This window comes from Echeneis naucrates, chromosome 22 (genome assembly GCF_900963305.1).
Source record: "Echeneis naucrates chromosome 22, fEcheNa1.1, whole genome shotgun sequence".
Classification (NCBI taxonomy): Eukaryota; Metazoa; Chordata; class Actinopteri; order Carangiformes; family Echeneidae; genus Echeneis; species Echeneis naucrates.
The window spans coordinates 20405128-20422901 of NC_042532.1; the positions used below are offsets into that span (position 1 = coordinate 20405128).

A 17774-nucleotide genomic window follows, 5' to 3' on the forward strand; every position below is an offset into this window, starting at 1 on the left:
GTGTTCTTTCTTCTTCTCTGGTGTTTATATCTGTGAAAGCAACGTGAAGCAGTAGCTGGAAATTAAGGACTTCTTAACACGACTGTTATTCTTTCTGCGGACAAATAAACCAAACTGAGGGTTGAAGTAAACTGCTGCAGACACACTCTGACTCATCTTTTCGTCAACAAAAGCACACCGAAGAAGTCGCACACACACACAAAATCTCCCTAACTAGAACAACCACAGCGCTCAACCCTCCACGTCTTCCACTTCTTCTTCTCCTGCAGCCTGATGTAACCGCCCTCTCCAAGGGAGTGAAGGTTCATCGGGGTTTCTCAACATCTGGGTCCAGGATTTCTATCGCTAACCTCAGTTACCCAACAGCTTCATGGAGAAACGGCTGAAACAACGCTGACCCTTTTATCGGCCCAGTCCTGAAGAACACGCCTGCTTTTCTTCTAATTTGATCTGTCACAGTAAAATTCTTCTCTCTCAGCTAAAGCGGATAAATTTTAGTCTTATGAGTCATCAAACTTCACTCCTTTGCTCACTGAGAGCTTTCACCCCTCCAGGCTTCAGCTGCCAACATAACACCAGAAAGTGGTTGAATCTCAAAGAGTTTGGTTTGAAATAAAAGTCGGGTTAACATCAAACTTTAGCGAATGTTGCTCACGATTGGAAGGTTAACTTTTAATGTCAAGATGATCTCAACCTGAGACATTTGGAGGGATGTTGGATTTTAGCTGTTTGACTAAAACCTAAAAAAGTTAAAATATTAGTAATACCTGCGTCGTCTGTCGTCCTGGCAACAACGTCAGATCAAGACTGTGTTTGGTTTCTTGCTGGTGGTGATGTCGGTGTTGTTTCGCCACCAAAAGCACAAGTTGGCGTTACTTTTGGCTGATAATGTTCATTTTAAGAGATTTGCAGGAACTATACTATACTAATTAAATTAAATCAGGGAGAAAGGTTTCGATCACTTAACTGTCTCGAGACACATCCAGGATCTGTCCTGTACTTTGATAGCTGATGGTGAGCATGAAGAACACCAACAACCCCCAACCCAGCCGTCCTCCACCCGCCCAAAATACACCTTCATAAAAGGCCCCAACCCAAAACCAGGAGCTATTTCAAATGATTTAAAGCACCGCAACGATCAAGGCAATGGACCTTGAGGTTGTGTTTTTTGGTTTTTGTTGAGTTGTGTTACGGAACTGCATGAATAAACACACTAAGTTTTAGTTTATCAGAATCCTTATCTCTCTCTTGGAGTAAAAGCCCCCGCACTCTTGACTCCACTCGTCTGTGTCCAAACTTCTCTCACACCACTTGAACTTTCTTCACCTGCTGAAGAGTTTAGAGAGTCGCTCGCCACTTTGAAGAGTTTACTTGTGCGTGTTGTGAGTTGTGGGTCGTCGGGGGGCCCAGGTGGGCGAATCCTGCTTCAGGTGAGTCAGTGTGAATATCACTTTCCCAGCAGCGCCGCTGGAAACGAGGGCCGCCTTAACCTCTTTGTCGCTGCACCTTTCAGGGGAACAATGACTCCGTGCCTCGGCTTTTGTGCTCAGATATTGAGTTATCAAGACGAGCGGAGGGAGGGAGGGAAGGGACACACAACTCGAGGAGAGAGATTAAAACAGAAAAACAGATAAAGGAGGGAGGAGGAGGAGGTCAGCTGCTTCAGGCAAAATGTCAGGAGTGGATTTGAGAGCGTTTACATAAGGCCGCTCTCGTGCTGCATCAGGAATTCACGCCTGATTCAGGTGTTAGCGCAGAGATCTGGACTCCATTTCAGCAGCTCACAGCTTGTGGATTAAAGACATCAGTGAAGCTCCAGAGCAGAAAACGGCCCAGGAAAAGTCCCAGGTCAGACCCAGGAGTCTCTGGAACCGGATTTGAGAGATTCCTGGCTTTAGAGTCCAGCCTGAATGAGATGTAACAGTGTAAAAAAACAGGTGCGGTCCAAAGGGCTCTCACTCAGGCTGTTGGTTATTCATGCAGTTAATTATTTATGGAGTGTTTGGGGAGATTCGATAAACTGTCATCACATCGCAGCATTTCCTCGGAGGGCGGGCCGTGGGGGTAAAATGTAGCGGAGTGAAGAAGCAGCAGATATCTTTAATTCTGGATCCTGAGACGTGACAGATTTAGTTTAATACTGAAGCAGATTTACAAAAAAAAGAAGGAATCTCTGCAGGACGAGTTAATGAAACGACGTGGACGCCGAAACGAATCCGTCTTCGTAGCCGTCCTGTGCTCGTCCCTCCTCGTTCGTTTGGTCTTCAGCCTTGGCGTCCTGCTGCTTCTTCAGCTCGTCCCTCAGGACACTCCTCAGCTGCTCAGAATGGAGATCAGCTTCGACCAGATTGAGAAAAAACTGGTGGATTTCCTCACTGAGTCACTCTGGACTTTTACGGTCATGGCTGGACTGAATTTGGCTCTCTCTCTCCCTCCTCCTCTGGTCTTTGCTCGCCCTTCACTCTGTTTACAGCTTTTGAACTACTAACACACACATTGTGAGCTTTGCACATTCCCTTTTAGACATTTTTCACAGGGAATGTGAGGCTTTCACTGACGCTCGTACCTAAAAACATCTCCAGAGCTCAGACGGAGGCAGCAAGCTGGTCTCTTTTTTTAAGGCCGTATTGAAGCTCCAATTACGGATTTTGAGGGTTCCAGTTTTGCTTGGTCCTGTTTAGTCTGAAAACTGAATAAATGAATGACAGACCTTCTTTTTCTCCTCCTCGTCATCTGTTTGTTCAAAGATTAAAAGTTCTAGGCGATGGGTTTAATGAAGCAAATCTGAAAAATCTGCGGTACTCAGATTTGACTTACTGAGATCAGGAAGAGGTTTTGGCGCCTTATTTTGAAAAGAACAAAGATTTCATAGACAGGAAAGTGAAGAGTGAATGAAACGCTCCCTCGGCGTGTCGGAGGCCGAACTGGGGAGCTTTTCTTCCCCCTTGTTCCCTCCACAGAATGTACACGCCAGCCGCCTCCTACAAAGGACTAAATGACAGAATTCCTCCTCGCCGCTGGAGGAGTCGGCGTAACCCGGAGCGACAGAAATAGGCTTCCACACTCGTTTGGTGTGGGAAAAGTGAATTGGGTCATTTCGCCGTTGTGCAGCTCGCTATAAAGACCTGATTAGATTAGCTTTGATTAGATTTGCCGTCTGAACGAGGCCTCCTTAGAGAGATGGGGCGGGGGAGGGGCGGCGGGCTTGTTCTGTTAATAACGTGCTAAATTAACCATCGAAGCGCCTCTCTGCCGGGAGCGACATGTTTTATTCATGTCAATAGACTAACAGGTGAGATGTGACAGGTGTTACTGCTGCTGCTGCTGCTTTTTTCTTCCTCCTCTGATCACAACTCCAGAAAAGTTGTTAATTGGGTCTCGAGCTTTTTTTTCTTTTCCATTAACAATTCCCTGCTGTTGTGAATTTTCAATTAAAGGAACCTCCTCCTGACTTTGTTCCACCTTCACATGGAAAAGTCAGAAGTTCCAAGTGTTGATGTGGCAGATATTTTTATATTTTCTGGCGTTATTGTGGTGTCGTCAGGCTGGATGTTAATTTACAGTCCAGTTTCTGCAGAACAGATTAATGATTGAAGATATTGAAAATGAAAAAAGACAAAAGAAGACGTGGACGTCAGTTTCAGTCGTGTCTCGTTGTGGAGACTTTCAGATTGTGACGTCACTGTCGAATTTGTCTTTTGTCGTCTGTGTGTGTCTGTTCGTGTCCTCAGGATTTAAAACGTGAAGTTTAAAGTGTTTATAAAATAAGATTCTTGGACCATTTAGCTCAGACAGCGTTTCCTCCTGATCTGAAAATGACCAGAAGAAAGGGAGAAGTCATAATAGTTTCAGCCTGTTTGTAAGCGATGGACGCCGCGTGGTGTCGGAGCAGCCTCACTTCAGAGCAGATCTTATTAGCATGTGCAGCGTGTTCTCAGCAGGCCGGCGTGCCGCCGCCGGCTGTTCCCGCACTAATTTATTCATTGAACAGGTGAAGGCGGCGAGGAGTCCACCGCTCGCCCCTCGCCTAATGAAAACTCAAATCCCACTGACTCCTGTAAATTGGTTGGGAGGTGTCAAGTGTCTCCCAACACCCCCCACCCCCAACCCCCCCCCATCCGACCCTCCTCACCTATAACCCCACCACACACACAAGCTAAAAGAGCTGCAACACACACATACGCACACACAGACACACACAAGCTAAAAGAGCTGCAACACACGCACACAGCGGACTCATAAGGTCGTGTCACTGCAGCCAGGATGTGACACTGCAATCCTCGAGCTTCCGTCTTTCAACGACGCACACAGCCTCATATCAGCCCCGCCACCCGGTTGTGCTGACATTTAAAACTGATTACAAAAAGACAAAGATTGATCATGATAAAGTCCGTCTTATTACTGTTACGGCTCCTCACGGGGCTCATAAATCATCCTGTGTCAGTCTGAGGAAGAGGCAGCCTAAACCCCGCCCCTTCCCCTGACTCGTCCAATCACAGCTCGGGGATTGTATTATACTGATCGAGCACCTGGATTCTGGGTCTGAAAGGTCAAAGCTGAGGAGCCTTTAACCTTCATTTTATCTAATTACCATCAGGGGGCAGGTAGTGTTGAAGTCTATGGGAAAATGTCTCAGTCAGAAATACAACATGATGTTAATTTTTTCAATGATGTTCCAATTAGGGGAGTGGTTAGGGGGCGGGGCTACTGCGTGACTGACAGACTGTAGGCTTTCTGACACTATTAAACCTGCCTCAGTGCGTCTTCTCTTAGATGACGTCAGCTACATTTGTCCTTTATGTCTCTCAGTGCTGTTATGTTTGTTTTTGGGTCATTGTTGTTGGGTTGTTTTTTTTTTTTCAACCTTCTCACCTGAATGAAGCCAGATTTAAGGATATCAAAGCGTCTTCATTTGAATAAACAGCTCCAGACCTGCTTCTCGTAAATGCAGGTCAAACAACTTCCGCATACTTTTTTAACAACAAGGTCTCACATCTTTCCTGGAAGTGTTGCCTTTCCACTCTGTGACCTCTGACCCCACGCCTCCAAGTCAGAAATTAGTGCACCATGAAATTAGCTTTAAAGCACCTTTCTGTTCTGTGTTTCTGTTCTCTAATCTGCCCCAGCACCACCGTGCGCCCTCCTCTGTAATCTTCCCTGCAGCCCTCCGTCTCTCCGAGTCAGACTCGGGTCATGGGAACTCACAGCTGCTCGTCCGGCCCCATGCAGTTGACAGACAGCGAGCTCCATCTTGGTTTGTTTGCTGATGCCCGAGAAAAAAAAACAAAAAAAAAAACAGGCCTGCACCTGAAACAATCCAGAGTTTGAGTCTGAGGCTGCTGCAGAAAGTAGGCCACAGTGTGCAGACCTGCTGGCCTCGAGTCCTGATCGGGGTCTTCAGACGCAGCTGAGAAAGGAGCCGATCCATTTTAAATCACTTCCTGTTTTCCTGTCACATGGCTTTCTCCACCTTCCCGCCCCCTCATGACGCCAGCGACAGGTCTGAGTCCACGACAGAGTGAACATGATCACAGATTATGATTCTCACTTGCCAGATTAACCGACATAAATGCTGGAGCAAGTGGCATCTTTCTGGCCAACACACCAGGAAAGAGTTGACTTGAACTGGAGACCACCTCTGTCATCTCCGGTTCAGGCCTCTCTGACGCAGAAGTCACTTTCCAACCACAGAAGCTTAGCGAAATTAGAAAACGTTTAGGAAGGTTAGAAAAGGTGAGCCAGGAAGTGGATCTTTTTTTTGTGTATCTTTGGTAAATTCAAGAGGAGGCCCTGAGCATTCAAATATATATAATATTAAATATTTATAAATTCTCAAAAGGGAACTTTTTACCACTTTGACACTTCGTCTTGACTTTAAAAGGCACACAGATCTCTGTGGGGAGGGCAGGAGAAAGGAACCGCCCAGCTATTGGAAATCAATAGTGGGGAGGGAACGTGCCCTTGAGCAGCTTTGATGGCTCTTGTGGTTCTGACCTCCCTGAGGAACACCGGGGGGGTGATGCAGGTCGGAGGTGAAATCAGTTACAGGACCTGGATTTGGTTGGTTATCGCAGCAGAGTCGATCTGTGTGAAGGTGAACGCTGTTTTTAGATGACCTCAGGTAGAAGGAGGCTAACGAGTGACTGGACACTGTTTATGCCAAACGTGTGTTGGTGTGTCGGTGAGTGACGGCGGCTCATATCTGAGTTTCTGTGTAAACTCCACATCATGTGCACATCTGAGTTTCAGCATGAGTGTGTGTGTTTCTGTATTAGTATGCCCTGTGATAACCTCTGCCTCTCTCTCTTTTCAGCGAGCGTACACCTTGATAGTGGAGGCGTGGGACTGGGACAACGGCACACACGGCAGCGGTAAGAAAAATCAAAGGTTTGAACCCCGTGAGCTCACAGTTTGGTGCTGGTTTTGCTCCCTGGAGTCCGCATCAGTCTGTGTTGGCCTTTTGATTCTAATCTTCCCTCATTGTTAAGAAGCACATTCGTTAGCGTTTGTCCATAATAATCCCTCATTGTTGGGAGAAGCAGTTGTTTGAGTTTTTGTGGACGGGCTCAGAGAACGGAGCTGCAGGTTGACCCACTTTCTGCTTTCTGGGACTTAAAGTGGAGCTGCAGAGAAAAAGCAAAGGTCACAATGTCATTCAAATCAAAAGGGTTATCACAGAAATAAGGTCAGCGTTACTCTGGGATAAAGTCTTTCCTTGAACTGGACCCAGATCTGTTTGTGATCGGAGCTCAGGGAGGAAGAATCTTCCTACCTTTATTTCTCACCTTCCCTTTCACATGGATGTTATTTCTGGATCCTCGAGGCTCTGGCTCACCTGATGGCTCCTGTGATTCTGTATCTGGTCTTCCTGCAGTGCAGACGTGCACGTTAGTGTTTACTGTCCATTAAGCTCATGTGAATCCTTTGGGCTCCCTGATCAGATATATTTAGGCTCAGGCTTTAAAGTGTTAAATGCCTGTTATGGTGCAGAGGATGGAAGTGATTCCAGCTGGTTCTGTGGACGGAGGGCTGAGATTTCATATTGACGCTGTTGTTGACATCAGATTCAAAAATTCAAGCTTATTTTACTCGAGGGGAAATGGAAGTGCAGAGTGATTCCCAGGAACTAACTGGTGAGCAAGTGTCGTCCTGCAGAAGAACAGAAGGCAGCATGAGGTGGCAGAAATGACTGTCTTTGTTTTTATAACATCAACAAAGCTTCGATCAGGACTCCCGACCGCCATCTTCCATTTTCTCGCCCTCTTTGAGGTCATTCTGTAATTATTTTCAGTTCTCCACATTTGTGAGCGCAGTGACTCGTTAGGACTTTGGACATTGTAGGCCGTGACCTCCACTCTCCAGCCCCCCCACCCCTCGGCCCGCTGATGCTTCTCTCCTAATTAGCATCCCGGCAGCTGTCCGGCTACCGCACGCCACTTCGTTATCCCCAAACGCTGTGACAGGCTGCTGGATGCTTGGATTCACCTGTGGATCTGGCACTTTTAAAAACAGAAAGAAAGGTGGGAAGTTTTAGGAGGAGGACGAGGGCGGCAGGCAGAAGGTGCTGACTAGTCAACCGTCGTGTCCCGTCTTGCAGACTTGGACTGAGTATTTTCTAATTGCGTGATCACAAATTTAATCCATGAATCTGTCAGTGAGTCTGTCAGCAGCCAAGTGTCCCGTCAGAGTGAAACTGTACCTGCCAACGGACTGGACAGCCTAAAAATACCATTATATCAGAAGCAAAAAGTATTTATCTGAGGAGCTCAGCTTGGGAGTCGGGAGATCTGCTTTCATTCGTCTGTTTTTCTTTCAGTTCGGAATTTTCTGCAAGCAGCCACGAACGGCTCGAATCCAATGGGTTTTCCACGCAGGTGAAGCTGTAGCATAAAGAGAGAGACCAGGTTTGCACAGGAGTAAGAATTCAGGGTTGTCCCAGTCAAGTTTGGTTTTGCCCGGGAGCCTGATTTCTCTGATTGTCTGCCAGCACACGTCCTGATTACACTGGACTGTATTTTCCTCCATAATACAGCTGCACATTTCAGATAAAGACGCCTGATGGTAAATTAAAGTTGGTAAAGTCGAGTTGAGCAACTGGAATGTTCTGTGTTATGAAAAACACACATCGTCACGTATCCCTTAAATGGTTTTATTCTCCGTCAGTGAAACACTGACAGAAAATCAACAGAGAAGATCAACAGAGAAGATTTTCTCTGAGAAAATCTTAATAATTTTATTAAGATTTTCTCAATAATTTTGAGAAAATCTTCTCAAAATTATTGATGAGAAATCGATCCAACCATGGTAATATCCTTGACGGATATTGATTCATCTGCTGGTTTTCTCAATGTGCTGAGAAATAAAACTTTCACAGATCAGTCACTTGAAAGAATCCATCTACATTTTGGGAAGATCGGCACACAGACAGACAGACGGAGTGTTGGTGAGCTTCTCTGCAGGAAAAGCCATCAACAGATCGAACAATAAAATACGAGGTGGACCAAAGTTTGGAATGTTCCTTCTTCCAAAGCAGCTGAGGACTTGAAGTGAGTTTCCTGCTCTGGTTTCCAGAATGTGCTGCTGGAGTCCGGAGCGGCAGGTTGGAGAGGCCTCAGGAAAAAGAAAAGGCTTTGTGAAGCCTGTTTATCCCTCAGGAAACCCCCCGCCTGTTAAAAAACAAAACAGAAGAGCTCGGCGCTGCAGCTCACTCTGTGCTGGAGCTTCACCAGAGGACAGAGAAGCTGACGCCGGCCCAAGAGCAAGGCAGCATCTCCTGTGGTTCACCCCTGAAAAGAATGATTCCCATTTTGTATGACTGTTTCTTATTCCTCTGAGCCAAAGAGCTCCACTGTTTTCAACAGTGACTTATTCTGACTGTGCTGATTCATCCGCCGGTGAAAATAGTCCCCGTTTAAAGCAGTTTCCCTCCGGTGTTACAGTGAAACTGCATATTTGTGAGCTGTTCAACAGAAATCAGTGGATGTGACAAACAAACACGTGTTGTTTTTTTTTTGTTGAGCGTTAAAAACATCACCAACTTCATCATTTTACCGCACTGACAGTTTGGTTCGTTTGGCTCTTCAGCGGCTCTCCGGCGTCGTGCTGGACAGAAAACTGGTTCCCAAAGCCCAAAAGTTTCAGTGTCTGCAGAACTGGAACAGGAAAGTGGTCGTCTGTTGGTGGAATGATCAAAAACTAATTAATCACAAAAACTTTTTGTGATGAATTAGTTTTTCGTGCCATGTTGTTTTTGTGACGTGGTGTTTCCAGCCTCTGATGTTAGATACTCCACGTCTGTTCTTATCTGGTTTTAAACAGGACCAATCAGATAAGGGCTGGTCTTGATGGGTTAATGAAAACACATATTCATACTATGAGTTTTATTTTTGGTCTGAACTGAAAGTTTTAGTTTTTGTATGCGAACGTTTAACATTTCAGAGCTCAAAGCTCTTTTGTGTGTTGTGTTTGTGTGAATGTGTAGAAGATAACATCCATGTATTCCCAGCGTGGATTTAGGAACGAATACAGTTCACAGAACATGAGCAGATTCACTTAGACTGTATGTTAACGGTGTGAAAACACAAGCTTGACCTCAGCTCAAAGATCACTGCTGTTGCAAGTGACAAGCTGTAAAGAGGTCGAAGGTCAAAGGGCCACAGTCCCGTATTAAACCCACTCCGGTTACACGCCGGCAGCTCGTTGGTTTAAAAAAATAAAAGCGTGTGATTGGGCAAAGCGGCACGTCTTTGTTTGGAAAGTGGATGCTTCTCTCTGAGAGCTCAGACACTCGTGTCGCTCTCGACACCATCAGCTGCTCAGATCTGAAGGCCCTCGTTGTTTATATAAGCCGCTCTTGCTCGGCGCTCTCCCTGCTGCTCTCCCTAGTAACAACGGCCTCTCTTAGCGCGTCTCCTCCAGCACGCCGCCGGCTCGTGATTGGTCTATATTTTTATATCTAATTGCTGGAGATGAGCAGCAGTGAGTGAGTGCCGGGGCGGTTCAGGTGGTGGGTGTGGGACTGATATCTGTGGCAGTGTGTTAACTCGCACTGAGACTCAGTAAATCAGGACAGCATGAAAATGGATTCTTGGTGGGCTTTTTTTCTTCCTCTACAGTGTCAAACTTCTGCAGATATGACAACACTTTAAAGATACACAAAGGAGCTGCAGCTAAAATCTAATCCAGGTTGTGCAGTTTGGAAACCTTTAAGTCAGAACACAAAGTGGGAAAAGAAGAAATGAGACTTGAAAATTGGAACATCATGTTTAAACGTTCAGCTCTGGTGTGACGGTGAGGAAGACCATCTTGGTCTTGTGGTGGTCTTCCTCGGCTGGGTCACAGTGCTTCTATTCCTTGAGAACAAGCTAAAGGGTCTTTCCTATGTCGCCCTTCCTCGTCTGTTCCCCGTCTCTTATTATTTCCGGCCTGGCTCCGATGGAGCCGGGGCTGGATATCCTGACAGGAGGGTGTGTGTGTGTGGGGGGGGGGCACCAGAAAAGCATTTTAGCCAGCAGGAAAAGTGAAAAAGTGTTTGGGTTATCAAGCACTCGCAGACCTACCTACACCCTCTGTTTGTGCTCGCTTGATTTAACCCTGGTGTGTTCTTGGACGTCTGAGCCAAGGTCACGCCTTCTCTCTGATCCGCGCTGACACCAGACATTCTTGGAAGCCTCGTGGATTCTCTAATCGTGCTGAACAACCGGGTTGTTGGGTCAAATCCCAAAACCGGAAGCAGCCCCGTTCCCTGGAATGCCATTGAGGATTCTTGTTGTGTTGACTTTCCTCCCACTGACCCAAATACTGGACCTTGGTGGTTTTTTTGTATATGTGAGAAATCTTTACAAATGTAAGCATATCTGCTAACTGGCTGTCTGATATGATGTGACATCGGTATTAACATTAACAAAAAATAAAGAATATCACTTTGGTTGCACTTTGGTTACAGTAAATTAAACATCACTTGTGTTGCTGCTCTTTTATTGTCTCACTCGTCTGTGCTGATTTGTGTGTTTTCGGTCCAGATGACGAGCTGCTGATCGAGCGCAGCATCTACAAAGGGATGATCAACCCCGGGGAGGAGAAGCAGACGGTGGAGTACAAGACCTTGACAGCCAGCCTGGAGTACACCATCCGCGTCCGCTGCGACGAGCATTACTACGGCAGCAAGTGCAACAAAGTCTGCCGGCCGCGCGATGACTACTTCGGCCACTACGTGTGCGATCAGTTTGGAAACAGAGGCTGCATGGAGGGCTGGACGGGGCCCGACTGTAAGAAAGGTGATTGGACACGGGAACACCGGCCAGATTAGAATCATTTTACAGAAAAGTAGCACATAAAAAATATAAAGTCAGAGTACAGCAGGAAAACATTAGCAGATAAATCTGTGTTATTATTCATCAAACTTATAACTCACATCATATTTTAGTTCTATTAGAATTCCTCACTGAACTCACAGCATGTTTTAATATTGTGTTTCGTTATCGTCTGGACAGCAACATACAACATACTTACATACCTCAGTTAGCTCTTCAGATACAAATCAAAGCTGTTTTCCTGATAAATGAATAAATAAAATTGGAAGTTCAAAGAGTCCATTATCAAGAATTTGAAGAATGTTTGGAAACTGGCCACCGCCGGAGACACCTTCTGAGAGCAAACAAGGAAACACAGGAAATGGGATTTTAGCGATCGAACACAGAAACACAAAAATCACGCTGCACCATTTCGGTTCAGTTTGTTCAGGAACTAATACGAGCATGTCTCTTTTTTTCTTTCCCACAAAGCCATCTGCAAACAAGGATGCAGCGTCCTGCACGGGACATGCAGCATGCCGGGGGAGTGCAAGTGAGTCTCCTCCACTTTTGTTTGTGTTTGTTTGTTCCAGCTCGTTCACGTCAGGCTGCAGCTGCCAAACGATGTAAAATCTGATCCTGTTTGATGAGGATAACTGTGGGACACCACAGAGTGACGGGGGGGGGGTTGTTGATAACATACCAACCCCACACCGCTGTGAAGTGCCCCCCCCACCCCCACATACCTCAGCCTCCATCCCTCAGCTCCACTCTGATCCACGGGCCATTGTTCTGCTTCCTGTCCTAAAGCTGCCTGCACACACACACACACACACACACACACACACAGAGGCTTGTTGTTTCCTCTCTCGTCCTCCTCTACCAGCAAAGAGGCAATATGCCCCCCCCCACCCCATCATCCACCCTCCCTCTCCTCTACCGTCTCCAGCCCACATCACCTCTTCCTATCCTCGGCCTTGTTATGGCTGGCACTCTCCGGAGTGTGTATGTTGGGGGTGAACCTGCTAAACTCGCATGAAGGAAACCTTCAGTTATATTGACAGACCCGACCCACAATCCTCAGGATTCATCCTCAGGACCTGTAGGACCGTTCAGGTCTCAGGTGTTCTGGTGTTTGGTCATCTTCTTTTGGAAAATCAAACAGAAATCTGTCTTTCCTAAAACGACGTCGGAGCAGCTTTCGTCAGCTGCAGAAAAAGTAGTTCCTGTGAAAGCTTTTCTGTGACTTACTGTTCCCCTTTAATGCACTCATGCATCGGCCACGCCGAGCTACAGTACCCACAAGCGGCGTGGAGAAATTCAGATTTGACTACGTGCAAAAAAGTTGTGGGAGGTTTTAAATTCATAGTAAGCTTTGATTTAATGAAGACATAGTTACAAAAAAAAGGATAATCTTACTTCATTTTCTTGGAAACAGCCAGAGGATATAAAGAGAGAGAGGAACACCCTGGAACCTGCCTGAACATGGGATTTTTGGACTTCACTGCAACAAAGAACACACACACACACCCACACAGCCGCAATTGGTGGTGAATTTACAGGGACGTTAATCAAGACTAAAATTATTACAAATAATCATCAGTGTAAACAATTTCTAACCTAAGTTGAACCAAATTTTTAAAGACGGCAGAGAAGAGACAGGGTTAGATGAACACATGCACTTCGGAATTATAACTCATATAAATTATGGATTATTAACCAGATAACTGAATCACTAAAGTTGATTTTGTCAACAGACGTTTTTTTTTTTTTTAGCTGCACATCTCTAAACTTCAGACAAAAATAAAGAGCTCCTTTTGTGAAGCAGGTTTGTTGTGGACGTGATGTAAACAATGGCGGTGAAGGTGGATTAAACGAGAGGGGAAACAGGGAGTGAGACAGCGAAGGGTTAAAGGCAGAGGGAGAAACAGGAAGAAAAAAGCGTCTGGGCCTGGCAGAGGAAAACTAAAAATGTGTGTTTGGTATCTTGTTTCCTACACACAGCGCATTCACAACCTACGCTCCCTCATGTGACACTACTAAACATGTAGCTAGGCAACAGCGGGCTAAGTCTGTCCGCTGGATTTGGGCGCGAGTCTCGCCTGTAAATAATTCAGTGGTATCACACACACACACAAAGCCCCCCTCTACCTCTTCCCCTGCTGCCCACCGTCCCGTCTTCTGGGTGTGGTTTGTCTGAAGGGCCACGGCGGGGCGGGGGTTTGTGGGCAAGGCGGGATATTTTCAGCTCCAGCTACCCCCCCCCCCCCCCCTCCACTGATGGAGCGGCGGTAGCAGCAGTGTGGCGACCGGGCTTGTGGGTAATGCCACCCTTGGCCTGTGGCTGCCCCAAACCATTTCCCCGCTCTCCCACACTGCAGCCAGACAGACTGTCCACGCCGCCACCGCCGCTGCACGGCTGACAGTGTGTAGGGCACCGCCACCGCCGACCGCAGCGCCGGACAACACCACATACTGTAGTAAACAATACACAGCACTGTCTCTCACAGACACACAAACATACACAGACACACAACTGGGCTTCGGTCACTGAGCAGGATCAGAGAAAAGCTGCTGCAGTCCAGCATCCAGTTAAAGACGGCTCAGCTTCCAAAAACAGGAACCTTCAGACGTACGTGTTTTAACAGAAACACAACTTTGTCTTGGCTGCCTTTTCTGTTGTGCGAATCTCTAAAAGTCACAGTGTGATTGATTAGAGCTCCACCCATGGAGGGAACACGATCTGCGTTTCAAAGGTGCCAAACCATGAAGAGAGAAAAGAGATCAGAGAACACTCTGTTCATGTCAGGCACAAATTAAATCCTCCGCCTGTTAAAGGGTCAGCAAAAAACAGAAAATTTTTGTAATTTGAATCAATGAATCTTTAAAAAGTCTTAAATCAGTGTGTGAAATTCTCATCAGCTGTTTTTGACACAGCAGAAAAGTTGTCATTAACTTTAGTGACTACACTAAGATGGTGGACGCCTTTCGGCGTGCAGGTGTTAGCATGCAGCATGGTGACAGACCCAAAAACAGCTGGATTTGTGACGCCATTTAGCGCTTTAAGAAAAGGAAAAGTTCAGAATGCTCATTGTCTCAACCTGTCCTCCAATGGGACAGAGTCAGTCCAAATGTTTGTTATTTGACAGTTTCCTGGACTCAGTCGGCCGATCCCAAATAAGGCCTGAGGTCCAGTGGCAGCCCCCCGCCGCCCCGTACTACAGCACATTACAGTCCACTACACAGCAGTAGATCACTGCTGTTTGGGCCGTGTCCATTTTGAAGTGTTTGTGGGGGTTGGGGAGTGATGGCAGTGCTGCAGGGGGGAGCGGGAAAGAGTCGCTCCCTAAAATAGCCCTGAGGAGAAATGACAGGACAGGTGGGGCAAGGTTACCATTGGCCTTGGAATAACAGAGTGCTGGCATAAACCAACAGATTAGCTAACCCTCCGCTGTGCCCCCCCCCCCAACGAGACGGCTAACCCTCGTTCCACAAACCCGCCGCTCATTCCAAACTCGACCTCCACGGAGATCACGACACAGAGAGGTCACCGGGAAGACGTGGGAGGAAATACGACTGTTTAGTCTGCTCGGATTGTCTGAAGTAATCCCAAACGTTTCAATTTGCTGTTGCTCCGAAAAAAATATCAATTAAAAGAGATATTTAACGTAAAAAAGTGAGAGAAACTTATAGAAATTAATCAATAATGACAGCAATCATCAGCTTCATCCACTTTGCATATGATAATATTCAACATCTGTAAAACATGCAGCTGACTCAGGTGTTTTTGAATGTGTACGTGTGCTGTAGCACACACACACACACACACACACAGACAGGAATGCGTCATCATTCACCTCGATGAGATGTTCTGTCACAACACACCGCCCCTCCTCTGTTTCCTGAACCTCCCTGCTTGCTGACGGCCTGAAAGGGTTAAAGGTGCTGCAGCGTTCCTCTCGTCCGCCACCGGCCATCCAACTGGCATCCCGCCCAACAACGAAGGCTCCTTGTGCGTTTTTTGTTATCTTATCTTAACTCTTTTTCGGTTCCTGATTTTCCTTCAGACTGCAGCTGTGCGTAAGAGCACCTCCTCACTGATCCTGCTGAACTCTGCTGCCTATTACCAGATTATCAAACAATAAAAGACAAAAAAACATCTGGATTCATCCTTTCAAGCCAAAACACTTATTTCAAACTATCCAGCCTTCTGCTGGATGCTTCGCTCTCAGACGATTGTGTCTTTCTTGTGGATTTGTGGTTTTCCAGCTTTACCTGGCAGAGTTTGTGCTGCACCTCATTGTCATCATTCCGACTGAACAGAACTTTTTGGCAACTGCAGAAGTTTCTAAATCTTTCACCGCTTTCATAAATTCTATTTTTGCACCTCATGCAGAAGAGAGTGAATCAGGAGCCACCCGGTAACGACCTGATTTTGGGGAATAAGTTTGTTTTAAAGTGTAAATACCATCATTGATCAGCTACGATCTTCGCATGTTTTCCGTGCAGCCAGGTGATCTGTGCATGTCCCTTTGACCTGCAGGTGTAACTACGGCTGGCAGGGGCCGCTCTGCGACGAGTGTCTGCCGTACCCCGGCTGTGTTCACGGGACCTGCACTGAGCCCTGGCAGTGCACCTGTGAGAAGAACTGGGGGGGTCTGCTCTGTGACAAAGGTCAGACACAAGTACCTTTTCATCTCAATGCAATATGTGCATGTACACAGTTTGTCAAAAATCATTCTCAACCTGAAAAGTGACGTCTCAGATTCAGCAGGTTGGTTCTGTGTCTTTAAAGGTGTGTTTGTGTTTTATCTCTCACCTGTTTTCCTTCTCATTTATGCTTTGTGTCAATCATATTTTTGATTCCATTTATTAACGGCTTCAAATAATACTGAAAATCTAGATAAAGGCTAAATGAGCTGACTGTGAAGCTCCAGATATCACTAACTTTGATCCAGATTAGTTCAGCTGGAGAGAAAGCCAAGTCCACTCAAAAGTGTGTGCTAGGATGAAATATTTCCAGTGAATGAGCTCAAACAGTGAAAATCGCTGCTGTGGCCTCAGAAAGCACCATAAAGTCACATGAGGACTCGGTGTGATTGGTCAAGATTTCAGGACTTAAGGTAGAAATTACACTTGCTGGAAATACATTCTGACATTGTGTTCCTTGTAACCCACAATCAGATGTTTTTGGACTAAAAAGCAAAAACAATAACAGTGAAATCAAGCCTGTAACAACAAGTCATTGTGTGAGGATGTTGTGTTTCGGACCTTAAACAGCCCAGAACTGCACAGTCATGAGAAACAAAAGCTTTTGGTTGATATTTTTGATTTGATTTTTGTCTGTGACATCATAGAAAGTCTTGTGTGATTTTCCACTTGTGCGTGTTGTGTTGTGTTGCCGTGCAGATCTGAACTACTGCGGCACCAACCGGCCCTGTAAGAACGGAGGGACCTGCATGAACACAGAGCCGGACGAGTACAACTGCGCCTGCCCGGACGGCTACTCCGGCAAGAACTGTGAGATCGGTGAGTCTGGGACACCGAAGGTGCCAAAACCGCATCCACAATTAGCTTTTCTGTGCCAACGTTCCTGCCTTGTTTCCCGTTTCGTCAGCGGAGCACGCCTGCGTGTCCAACCCCTGCGCCAATGGAGGGACGTGCCACGAAGTCCCATCAGGCTTTGAGTGTCACTGCCCAGCAGGCTGGTTGGGGCCGACCTGCGCTAAAGGTCAGAGTCTAGAAAAGCGGTCTGTTAAGTCTAGTCCAAGTCCTTTAGAGCAGAACTTTCTCACGCTCTTCCTGTTTCAGACACAGATGAATGTGCGTCCAACCCCTGCACTGAAGGCAGCACCTGCATCGACATGGAGAATGGCTTCAAATGTCTCTGTCCTCCACAGTGGACGGGGAAGACCTGCCAGATAGGTGCGTCTCTGAGCCTCATCACTGACTAAACAAACAAACACAGTGTCCTCAGAGTTACTGGCTGTTGAACATCATGAAGCTTTGTTGTTTGTTTTTTGTTGCATGTTGGATGATATTTTTGCGGTGATGAAGCCTTTTTGTGTGTTTTCTTGTCTGTGCGTCACCAAACTCATTCCAGGAATCCACTTGCTTGCGGAGTTGCAGCATATCTGGCTGTTTGTTTATGCTGCCGTGTTGTTTAACCCCGTTAGTGTCACCACAACTCTGAAAGAGTGTGTGCTTGTGTACACGCATGCCCAGCAGACGCACACTCTGGGTACCATCTGCAACTCGAGCCAGGTGACTTGAGTAGAGCTAAAAATAACCTCCCGCCTGGCAACTGCTGGCCTTAGGACCAAATATACCCCGCCAGGGGGTTATCTTTGGCTCCAGACTGGGCGTGGCGGGGGTATTATTCACTACGGCGAGGCAGCACCACAGCAGGGCCGAGCCCTCGGCCGCTTCCACTTCAGCCAGGAAATGCTCCATAACGCGTAAACGTGTGTGTGTGGAGCAATG

General features: G+C 46.6%; 1 protein-coding gene across 4 annotated transcripts in view; it reads left to right on the forward strand.

Annotated features, from left to right (window-relative positions):
• LOC115035336 (protein jagged-2-like) overlaps window positions 1-17774 on the forward strand; it is a 38343-nt gene that overhangs the window by 6870 nt on the left and 13699 nt on the right. For all 4 annotated transcript variants that reach the window (XM_029493067.1, XM_029493068.1, XM_029493069.1 and 1 more), the window contains exons 3-9: window positions 6314-6371; window positions 11022-11276; window positions 11784-11844; window positions 15835-15965; window positions 16701-16820; window positions 16909-17022; window positions 17103-17216. In XM_029493067.1, the coding sequence (XP_029348927.1) occupies window positions 6314-6371; window positions 11022-11276; window positions 11784-11844; window positions 15835-15965; window positions 16701-16820; window positions 16909-17022; window positions 17103-17216 (853 nt within the window). The remainder of the gene's footprint in view (window positions 1-6313; window positions 6372-11021; window positions 11277-11783; window positions 11845-15834; window positions 15966-16700; window positions 16821-16908; window positions 17023-17102; window positions 17217-17774) is intronic.